The 12,290-nt window shown below is 31.5% G+C and overlaps 1 protein-coding gene across 1 annotated transcript in view; it reads left to right on the top strand.

Annotated features, from left to right (window-relative positions):
* LOC145324891 (SET domain-containing protein SmydA-8-like) overlaps positions 1 to 12,290 on the top strand; it is a 52,567-nt gene that overhangs the window by 17,862 nt on the left and 22,415 nt on the right. Inside the window, exons 13-18 of the mRNA XM_080167605.1 lie at positions 830 to 897; positions 1,968 to 2,048; positions 4,650 to 4,722; positions 6,895 to 6,968; positions 7,872 to 7,982; positions 9,681 to 9,739. Of these exons, the coding sequence (XP_080023731.1) occupies positions 830 to 897; positions 1,968 to 2,048; positions 4,650 to 4,722; positions 6,895 to 6,968; positions 7,872 to 7,982; positions 9,681 to 9,739 (466 nt within the window). The remainder of the gene's footprint in view (positions 1 to 829; positions 898 to 1,967; positions 2,049 to 4,649; positions 4,723 to 6,894; positions 6,969 to 7,871; positions 7,983 to 9,680; positions 9,740 to 12,290) is intronic.

Genomic DNA, 12,290 nt, shown 5'->3' with positions numbered 1-12,290 from the left:
ATTTCCCTATTTTACCAAGATTAATGTTTATTGTATGACACTGCTTTATTGTAATTTTTTCATTATATCCATTCATAATTTTTGCGATTCGCTACTTATGGATGTTGTCATCCTTGTTTACATGAAACTTTATATCAAATAATATTAATTATTGTCCTTCTATTGTTGTTTTCATTCGGCCGACAATCTAATTTGTTCAGCTTCGCTTTTTAGATCTTATCATATTTGTTATATTTGTAAATATTTTGCAGCACTTTTAAAAGTAAAATATCTAAATCTAATTTTTTAATACTTTAAATATTTAAAGTACGACAAATTTTGTCAATTTGTTCAATTGTATTTTGAAAATTAAAATATCTAACGTTTTTAGAAAAAAGTCTAAATTGGAAAAATATTAGGCGGTTTGCTCAGATTGCATATGGAGAACAAAATAATTGAAAAGAACTTTTTTTCATGCTTATTTTAGGTTTAGTTTGGTAAGAGTTAGTAGTGCTTTATAGGGCTAGTATCTCGTATGAACATTTTTTTTCTTCTAAAAAATCAACAATAATGGCTCTGGTGAGAGGAGGATTTGTAAGATTATTTTTACAGGGTGTTACTTAATTAAAAAAATGTCCATGGGAAGTTAGTTAGACTAAGCAATACTTTAGTTAAGTTAAAACACTATTACTTTGCACCAAATTAAATATGGCATATCATTTGGTGATAAATTGACAATTTTTCAAAAAATCACTTTTTTCATTAAAGGAAGTAATTTTGCAATATTTGCCTTTTTTCCCTTAGTAATTTAAATACATGCTCCTGATGTTTCTTTTTTTTTATGAAATAGGAAGGAGGAAAGAGATTAGCACTGCAAGCTGTCAGACATATTGAAGCTGGCGAAGTTTTAACTGTCAGGTAGTTTATTTCTTGCTAGCGTCTTCGCCCTAAGAGGCAGGGATCTAAAGGGATAAGACAATGGCCGATAATTTGATGTAATCCCTAATGATAATACATACATATAATTACCCCCTCTGTAGATGAAAATTAGTTGTTGAGACGTTTGAACGGTCCAAGGACAAACGCAGCAGTCCAAACCGTCAGAGTGTACAAACGTCAGAGTGGTAACTTAACCTAACCTAACCTATTTTATAGCTTTTTAAATGACTAAAATCTGTGTGAAGCTTATTTGTATATTCATATCTTAACCTAACCTTACCTGAATAGAAATAATTATTTAAATTAATATTTTCTCATGCGTTTGTCCACTCCGACGTTTGGGACTCCTGCGTTTGTCCTGGAACCGTTTGAACACTCAACTTAATGAATCAACCAATCAAAATTCACTTAAGTCCCCAAAGTTGTTAAGCCAACAAACAAACAAACAAACAATGAAAATTTGGGGACTAGTGTAATAAACAGCCCATTCTCTCCTCTCTCTCTAAAAGGCCTCTTGAGGTGAGGGTGTTGGTTTCGGGTTTAAGTCTGGCCTAAAACTCGTCATAGTATAGATGTTATAATTGATACTTAATGCTGCTTTATCAGGCGTATTGCACTTTAGTGTAAGCAGGGTTAATGTTATTGCTCTTTAACAGTTGGAACTCATTACCATGCAAAGTTAGTACTTACAGACAAATGTCAACGATGGTTGTCTGCTAGATATTAATTATTCTAATAACCAAGGGTGATAAAGCAACACAATTAATGTTTGTTTATTTATTTTTATATGATGATGTCGTATGGGTGAGTTGCACCTGGACTGAACAGTCAACTTGTCAACTAAAGGCCAGACTCTTGGTCTTTCACCTCAGTGGTACAGTACATAGCAGATAAGCAACCCTTTGATTGCACGATTTTTGTCTGGAGATCCTCACAATGCATTGTATTGAGGTACGCCTGTTTGAGGTATTCCTCCCACTCAAACTTTTTGCTGACCCGTGCCGAACAAAGCAGGAAGGTGCCATTTTTAACGTCTTTGTTTATTTTAGATATGTACCATTTATGCAGAGTAAGCTGGGTATTGCCAAAAAGTTGAGAGAAAGGTGGTACTTCAATTGCAACTGTAAAAGGTAAAATAATCAACTTTTTATAGCTACTCTCTTTTCATTTCAATGCAAAATGAAATTATTTATATATTCAGTATGCTATAGACAATGATTAATTGACAAATCGGGTATAGTCCATTTCGTGGCAACGATCCTTAAGGGGCGATTCTTCGTTTTTTTTACAGCAGCTTTTCTCCTATTTCTAGCCCCTGCGGGGGGCTCTAATCCTGCGGGGCCAATTTCCAAACCCTGTGGGGCAATCACCTAACCCAATATAACCTAACCTAAAATAATCTATCATAAGCCATTTTAAAAATACGACGAATTAAGGGGCGTTTCCCCTAGGGTATATATAACTCAACCTCCCCTTTTACTTAAAATCAAATGTAAGTTATTAGGTTGTTATTGCTGTGCTTCTCATGAACGTTATTGTCCCTGTATTATTGTTTGTTCAGTTTTTGCACTTTCTAAAAAGAATAGTTATTATAACCACAGGAATCATAAGCAGGGTAAAATTAAATCACAAAAAAGTACAAGAAAATATTTCTAAAATATGATAAATGTATAAAGAGATTGTCCTTAACTATCAAAAAACTTTTGTATAACTTATTTCAGACTTTGGATAAAGAAATTTTTCCTGTATATGAAATTCTATCTAGCTTTCATTCATGAAATTGTAGTATATTTTTTAAAAATTTTGGCATAATCCCATTTTTTTTACTGTAGTTCCTAATATTATTTATATTTGTTAAACGAGAAGCTACGCCCCAAGAAATGTGTTTTGATTCTAAAAGGTACCGAAAAAAGTTTTAAAATCCCTGGATCTAAAAGAAGCTTCACAGTAAAGAAGATCAAGAACCCTATTGGTTCAATGTTTAGCAAGATCTTTAGCTACAGACAGACAGACACACACTTATACTAACATCCTGTTACTTTTAGATAAGACAGACTCACATGAAAGTGGAAAGTTACAGAGTAGCTTTATACCCTAAATGTAATTAGCAAAATCAACAATTGATAAATAATTACTAAAATTTGCAAATGTAAATATGGCAAAACAAATAGATTTAAAAGTTTTTTTCCTGGATTTACTTTAGTTATGTAAATAAAAAGGCTTATACATGAATAATGAAATAGTTGTAGCGAAGATACTCTATAGTTAAAGGATAACATACGTCCGTTTGTACTTCATATAAAGAAATACCATACAATATTGGATGCATGCACCAAATATAAAGCTATTAATCTAAGCAGCATATTTTTTTTTTATCTATCATGGCTAGCACAACATCATCAAAATACTTATATTAAGGAAATCTAATATTTAAAAATCTTTATTTGGTGCTATTCATGTTCATAAGGATTAACGTACTATCATTTAATCATTTAAACATTACAATAAATAATGGCATAAAAAGTTTAATTGTATCTATTTATCTATCTATCTATCTATCTATCTATCTATATATCTATCTATCTATCTATCTATCTATCTATCTATCTATCTATCTATCTATCTATCTATATATCTATCTATCTATCTATCTATCTATCTAACTATCTATCTATCTATCTATCTATCTATCTATCTATCTATCTATCTATCTATCTATCTATCTATCTATCTATCTATCTATCTATCTATCTATCTATCTATCTATCTATCTATCTATCTATCTATCTATCTATCTATCTATCTATCTATCTATCTATCTATCTATCTATCTATCTATCTATCTATCTATCTATCTATCTATCTATCTATCTATCTATCTATCTATATATCTATATATCTATCTATCTATCTATCTATCTATCTAACTATCTATCTATCTATCTATCTATCTATCTATCTATCTATCTATCTATCTATCTATCTATCTATCTATCTATCTATCTATCTATCTATCTATCTATCTATCTATCTATCTATCTATCTATCTATCTATCTATCTATCTATCTATCTATCTATCTATCTATCTATCTATCTATCTATCTATCTATCTATCTATCTATCTATCTATCTATCTATCTATCTATCTATCTATCTATCTATCTATCTATCTATCTATCTATCTATCTATCTATCTATCTATCTATCTATCTATCTATCTATCTATCTATCTATCTATCTATCTATCTATCTATCTATCTATCTATCTATCTATCTATCTATCTATCTATCTATCTATCTATCTATCTATCTATCTATCTATCTATCTATCTATCTATCTATCTATCTATCTATCTATCTATCTATCTATCTATCTATCTATCTATCTATCTATCTATCTATCTATCTATCTATCTATCTATCTATCTATCTATCTATCTATCTATCTATCTATCTATCTATCTATCTATCTATCTATCTATCTATCTATCTATCTATCTATCTATCTATCTATCTATCTATCTATCTATCTATCTATCTATCTATCTATCTATCTATCTATCTATCTATCTATCTATCTATCTATCTATCTATCTATCTATCTATCTATCTATCTATCTATCTATCTATCTATCTATCTATCTATCTATCTATCTATCTATCTATCTATCTATCTATCTATCTATCTATCTATCTATCTATCTATCTATCTATCTATCTATCTATCTAGATGTAAAGATGGAACAGATGTGGGTACATTTACAAGTTCTCCACTGTGTCAAACTCCAACCTGTCAAGAAAAGGTAAACCACTGCACTTCTCTCTGGAAGACGATTTTGAGTATGATAGATAGACACCATTTAATTTGAAAAAAATCACGAAACCTATATGTATTTTTTAGCTGTCGTTGAGGGGCAACCTTTTTGTCTGCCCCCTAAATATTATGTTAGGTTAATTTCGCTTGTTGGCTATTCCTTATTCTTGACAAGAATAAATAATCATTAAATATAGAAATGCAAAATCAATAAAGTTAGATCTTACATTAACCAATTTACACCCCAATGATGATCAATAATAATACTACCCTTACTGTATAATAAAATCTATGGGGCCATTGAATGAGACAACGTGCTTATTTTTTTTGAAGGGTGATGCAGTCACCTTCCTCCCTTAGTAAAACTCTTTTTCATAGACATGCGGAAGTGAAGCTTCAACAGTAACAACACCCCCCTTATATTGGGTATTTCTGCCTTCCGCTTTTTCACCCCCTTTGTCAAAACCCTCTCTGGCAAAACCCTGTGCATGCAACTAAAACCAACAATGTTCCAATTCAGATTCTTTCCTATTTTTCAAACGTGTGTTTTAGGGAGGATTGATTTGATGGATTTTATTTACAATACCTAGGTTCTAGGGACAACCAATCATGAACAATCACTGCGTGTTATTTACTAAGTATATTTGCGATAACTTTTATTTAATGAAATCTTCCAATTTTTAACATGTACAAAACGGCCTGCTTAATTGCTTCAAAATCCATGTCAGATCTATATAGGAAATAAATGTCTATAAACGAGCTCAAGTTTTCCAAGGAATATTTGTTTAAAACTCATAGTGCTCCAATAATCCATAATAAACTCTCATTGCCCAGAACGATAAGACCCATTATTTTACTTTATTAAAAATAAATTCCTTTTTTTAATTTCATGTTGCTATTTACCTTATATCAATGTATTTAATTTCTAATCATAAAAAAGAAAATTTAAATTTATAATATAATAAATTTAAGAAAACTCTGTTTTAAAAGAATTCGATTGTGGCGACACTTTGTGTGTTCAAATATTAAACTAAAATTGTAATCATCATCATTAACCCTTTGGTGATGGTAATGTAAAAAAAAATATATAATTTAAAAATCTTTTTAAAATCATTTAGATTATTAAATATTTACTTTCTTTTAGATAGTAATGCCGGGTGAGGAAAATAGATTTATTGAGAAATAGATATGCATATAGAAAACTAGCCAATAGGGAGATAATTATATCGAGCCAACTCTAGTCTATAATACAAAGTAGCTTGATGTCTGTCCGTCCATCTGTCCCTAAAGATCTCAGTACATTGAACTGATTGGATTCTACTCTTCTATTGGTCCTGTGGTGGTTTTAAGCTATTTTCTTGGGGGGGTGGGACACCCCTAACCCCCCCAAAAAAACAAATAAATCCCCCCCTCATTTATTTTTTGGATTTAATACTGTTCCAGTCCAGGGCAGTTCCATTTTTTTTCCCCGAAATTTTTGAAATTGATACTGGGGCAGCTCCAATTTTTTTTAATTACCTCTTGGGGCAAAGCCCCGAAGCCGCTAGTTAACATAATACAGTTAGAACTCTAACATTACTTTTATTAATAACTCTAGAATATATAAGTCTATATACTAAAGAAAACAAACAACAAAAGACGCAGAAATGTTTAAGAAATGAAAAAGTGTGAACCATTGAAACTACGAAACATTATTTTCATATTTTGAAGTACAATTGTTTTAGTGATTTAAATGGATATTGGTTAAAACGTGGATATTATTACAGGGAAAATTAATCTCGAATTCATCTATTGGTCAGTTCGTTTATCCAATAAGAGGGAAAATGTTTGGATGGGGGGTATCGTTATTTTAGCCCGCTGTAAGTTTCACTTTATCAGAGAACATGGAAACATCCAAGTAATAATATATTCATTCTAATTAAAAAGACTTTCAGTTACTTAATGGAGTTTAATAGTTATTTCTCGCATCGTATTATAAACAGCTTTCCGCGGATATAGAATGTACAATTATAAGATTAAAACCAGTTTTTTAACCCCCTTTTCATATTCGTAAAAAGCTGGATATAATACGATGCTAAACATAGTTTTTTTCGTATGGATGTGAACCGGTTCCTATCCACCGGATTCGAATGAATACGAGAAAATATGTTATTATGTATAGGGTGCTATTCTGCTGTTGATAGATTCAACGAATGAGAACTCTGACTGGATTTGTCCTTCGTGTCAAACTAAAAAGTAAGATTTTTAATCTAATATGCCTGATAGTTACTTTAACATTATACAATCATTAACATTACTGCCAGAAACCTAAATAAGAAGTATTATTATCGATTTGTATCTAATATCTAATTTGGCGCCAAAATGTACCAACCACGTGTTGCCTCGTCAAAAGACATCCAATAAAACGCCACCATTTTGACAACGAGACACTCGATTGGTTCATTTGAAATTCAGAAAATTTTTCTGAGAATATAAGTATAAACATTATTATGGTGCCTGCAGGATCAGGTGCTTCGTTAAAGTACGCGAGAGTAATTTTCTCCTACAATTTAAATTATATAAAAGTGTAAGATGCTTATCTTCAAAGTACAGATTTTGGTTTAATGTTTTATGCATTAAAATTGCACTATTTAAAAATTACAAATCACATAATCCTGATATGAACAAGGATAGTAATGTTTCCAAAGCGGCGAGGGTTTATAACCTTGCGGGGCCTATGAACGTGGTTTCCTAACCCATTTACCCTTTACTCAATGTAGGTACTTGAGGGAAACCACCACAATATAATCAATAAAATAGAAAAAGGACACCAGACAAAAATTCGTACCATAGTTTAAAGCCTTAATATTTACAAATAATTCTGTACAATTTCTTTCATTGATAACTCCTCTGAATTTTTTTATGCGCTACAAATTCAAATTTTGGTCTTAATTTATCTGATTTGTAAAATTAAAACTTGGAATATTTTGATGTTTAAGATGTTTTTATTAAGGGGATGGGGGTAGGATAAATCATACATTTAAGACCTTAGGGGGAGAATTCCGACTACTATTTCCTACCCCTGACGTTATCATCCTATCTAACAAAACTGTTCGTTACTGCGCTAACAAAATAATAAATTGTTCTTGTTGTATTTAGATCAAAGGACTATGTTGAAAGTGTAGAGAAGGAGTATATAGATAAATTCAAAGCTTTATCTCAGTACGACATGGCCAGTCTATATACATTCTTTAATCAGCTTAGTCAAAGGTATCATTTTGTTTGGTGATTTACCTCAAATCGCCTATAGAGCACTTAAACCCCCACCCTCTCCCTATTTAAAAAAAAATTAAAATGTGGTGTCCTAATCACTCGGAGTTACACATTACCCTAGATAACTTATCCTAACCTGACCTTAGATAATGAACAAAAACTACCCCCCTCCCTCTCATTATTTTCAATTTATTTTAATTTAAGGGAGGGAGTTTTTATATGCTCAACTAGACACATTGAGGGAAACCGCCCATTTTATATTACTAAGAGCGAAGATTTTCTATGGTTAGATTCTATATACGTCGACAAGCTTGAAAAATGGTCTGACTGTTTAGAAACTTTAATTGTTAAAGCGGTGTTTTGTAGGGAGGGAGGGGACATTAGTCTGTAAATCATTCTCAAAATTTATTTAAACAACCTTCATTTTATTTGCGATTTATAAAAATGTTTTATTTTGCTTTTATAAATGTTGTCATCATTGTTTTGTTTGAGAATTATGTATGACGTTGAAGGTTTATCAAATTATTCATTGTTAATTTTAAAAGTAAAATTTTGATACATACATACTTTTATATATTAAATAGCATAGCAGATGGTTCAACTTATAGTAATTTGAAATCTTTTTTAATGCCAAGCGAGCTTATTTAAGTTATTGGATTTTAATTTAATGTGTTCTTTTGAAGATTGAGAGACCTTTTTTCCTGTCCTGTACATGTAAAAACTTGCCAATTAAGGGTCAAGGCAAACCCCTAATCCTTTGACGTTTAGTAAGAAGTACAAGTTTTAATATGTTCGTTAAACGTACTGTTCACTAAAGCTTAAAACTAATAGATTATAAATGTTACGCGTTCCATTTTACATTGTCAAGTTTATCAATTTTTTAAATCTGGGTGCATAGTAAACACAAAACTCTTTCCCCCACTCACTTATTTTTTAAATAGATTGATAATAAGGAGGGGGATTTTTTTTTTTTGTCTTACCCTTGCAAGGCTACCTTGCACTCAATATAATCCATAACTAATTTACGACCTCCTCCCCCAACCAATTTAAATTTTGTTTCAAAATAAGAGGAGGGCGTTCTTTGCTCAATTATGCACTTTAGGGGGGAAATATATTTTAGAAGATGCAGCTATGTCTTGGCTACTATTTGTTTACATTCTTGCTGCCATTTTATTAAACCTAAAGAATCAAAGACATTGAGCATCCGGCTGCCGCGCCCTGATGTTTCACAACTGGTCTTGAAAGCTTATTGGAAGATTTTTTGCTGGATATGAAATATGCACAAAATATGTTTGATAGATTATACCAAAAAATAATAATATTATTTTTAGAATTTTAAAAGTATAATTACATATATTTTTTTTTAAAAATTTATGATAAAATCAATAAACCAAATGCTTTGCGAGAACTTACGAAAACACAGGGTTCTAAAAGGATAAGACAATGTCCGATAAATTGATGTACATCTCCAATGATGATCATCACTTCTGTATATCACAATAGTGGTTTAAACGTTAGAACACGCAACTTAATGAACTAATAAAAAAATATATTAGAAGTCCCAAAGTTTTCAAATCAAGGAATAAAAAAATCATTATAAAACTTTGGGTACTAGTGTACTAAACAACCCAATATCCCCTCAATACCTGCAAAAAACATCCTACTACTTTAATTTTAATATCCTTTATATTTTAGATTCCATGCTAGTCATCACTTGGTAATGAGGATGGCTAAATTTCTTACAATATTACAAGGTAACACTTTTATGGTGCTTGCCCTCAAGTGCCAAGCGAGCACAGAACCCCTCCTACCCATTATTATTTAAAAAAAATTGAAAAGAAGATATATTTATTTTCTTAATACCGAACTAGGTCCCCAAAAAAATCCAGGTATAAAGTTTGTAAATAATTCTTTTTTTTGTCAGGTGGGGAAAGGGCAAAACTCGTTTTCATTTGCAAATTCTACCTTTCAATCAAGACTTCACTAATTTTTTTTTTTTTTTGGGGGGGGGAGATCATTACCTTTCCCACCCTCTTAGATGTTATTGTCATTACTGAATAAGTTAGCTAATTTTAAGCAGTTTGACTTTAGAGTAGCATTTAATTTAATTTGAGATAATGCTTTTAATTGGAATGTATAAACTATTTATATTTTGATTTTAAAATAATGATAATATTCCAATATTCGATATGTAGATTCGTAGAACTATGATCCTAAACCCCCGTTCCACCTCTTTTTGAAGAAAAAAGAAAACTTTCTTCTTAAAGAAGTACTTTTTTTAAGAAGCGTTAATTACGTAGGGCTTTTAAAAACAATATTCAAATAACTTATGCATTAAAAATTTCTTACAAAGAGATTTTGTGGTTCTTTAACATTTTGAGGGAAGTTGCCGGTAATTGCTTTGTGTCTTGATGAATATACTAAAACCTTACAATTATATTTGGCATAGTGCCTAAGTATCTAATTATTATGCCTCTGGTATAATTACTACTTGTAAGGTTTTTTTTTGTAGCACAGCTATTTCACAATTAGGGTATTTTCGTACGTCTGTCATTCAACAATATTTACGCGGAGCAATATACAGGGTGTGTTGATTTAAACACAAAAACTATTCGCAGAGATATACAGGGATCGCAAATTAAAACAAAAAATTCATTACTTATATTGTTCCACAAAATGTTATTCTTTTCTTACTTTATTTCAGTTTACTGCGCTCACAAATATTGCGAAAGTTGCGCTATTTTTAATCAGAATTGTCCTTTTTTTTCTATACATAGGAAGTAAGTAGATAAAATCGTATATACAGGGTAGGGCAACTAAAACCGAGCATTTTTCAAACGGCCATAGCTCTTAAACTACTTGACCAATCAGGACGTTTGACCCCACTATAAAAAGCTGTAATGGCCTTTTTGCCCATAAAATTTTTTGGACGATGGAGGACATGTACACCAAGCTGGCTGCGCATATGTTCAACATGGAAGATTCGGAGTGCTATACCCGAGATTCTCGACAATGGCTTACTAAATCTGACCTCAGTCCATCTGTAGTTGAGATAGACTTATAAAACTTGCTGGAGTTTCTTTTAGGTACATAAGTATTAATTAAGACACTAGAAAAGACTTTAGCTTTATCCCGGCTTGCTTGTCCGTAGTACTCTGGCAAAGTGAAACGTGGCAGATTTTAAGATGTCAAAAACGTCTAAAGCCTTGAAACTTGTTTTAGAATATGTGTTGCGCTGTTAACCCTAGCTAAATCTTCATGCTATTTCCAAAAAGGTATAGAACGTTTTACTAGCTCAACTGTGGCTCAAATGAGAGCTGCCGTGTCGAAAGTTAGCTTGAATAAAGGGTGAATTTGGATACCACGGTTGACGATTTTAGGTTTATTTGTTTTAAAAAAATAGAATTTGTCCGGTTTTATTTGCCCCACACTGTATATTGGTTTGGTTAGAGTAAAGCTTGTGTATCACTTTAAATGCAGGATACTATTGCTAATATTCTACTTAAATATCCTTATAATAAAGTAACAGGATGTCTGTTTTTCTGTGTGTTTGTCTGTCTGTTTGTTTGTAGCGAAGGATCTCGCTAACCGCTGAACCGATCGGGTTCTCCTTTACAAGGTAGCTTCTCATAGGTCCTGGGAAGGTTTATAACTATTTTTCTTGGGGGGGAGGAACACCCCTAACCGCCCCTAACCTTGGGGCACAGCCCCTAGAGGCTAGGGGCGAAGCCGCTAGTATGTATGTATAGTATAAGATGTTCGTCAGACTTCTTTGCAACATTAGATTTTGCTAATCCCTGGATTAATTGAATTTTCTTTTCAGGGAGGCTTCTTAGTTTATTTTTTTTCTATTCTAAGTAAATAAATACTTTCTCGAAAGAGAGAAATAAAATCACACGAACAAATTCTTTTAATTTTTAAAACTGAAATTAAACTTTCTTAGGTCCAGGAGGATGGGGTGGGGGGGGTTTGTTTACCCCCTCAAAATAGAAATAAATAAATCTAATTATCATACTCCAACCTTTGAAATATGTCATAAAAATAGCTTAGATGTCTTTGAACCATTCCTCCTGTAAAAAAATACGCAGATAAAGACGATAAACCGTTAATATTTGAAAAACCTCATAAAGAATGTTTAATGATGTTTTTATTTTAAGTTTATTAATACTTATCCATAGATAAATTTATAAGTTCCAGTTTACAAAATCCATTTATCCTTTTCTAACTAACCTGTACAATTTAGATATAAAATAGATTTGTTGGGTATAGTCCCTTTCGTGGCAACGCACATTAAGGGGGGTTTCT

Source organism: Acartia tonsa, chromosome 7 (assembly GCF_053477335.1).
Source record: "Acartia tonsa isolate MP-2025a chromosome 7, ASM5347733v1, whole genome shotgun sequence".
In the NCBI taxonomy this organism is placed as follows: domain Eukaryota; kingdom Metazoa; phylum Arthropoda; class Copepoda; order Calanoida; family Acartiidae; genus Acartia; species Acartia tonsa.
Note: the sequence above shows the minus strand (reverse complement) of the source record. Positions and strands in the feature narration are given on the sequence as shown.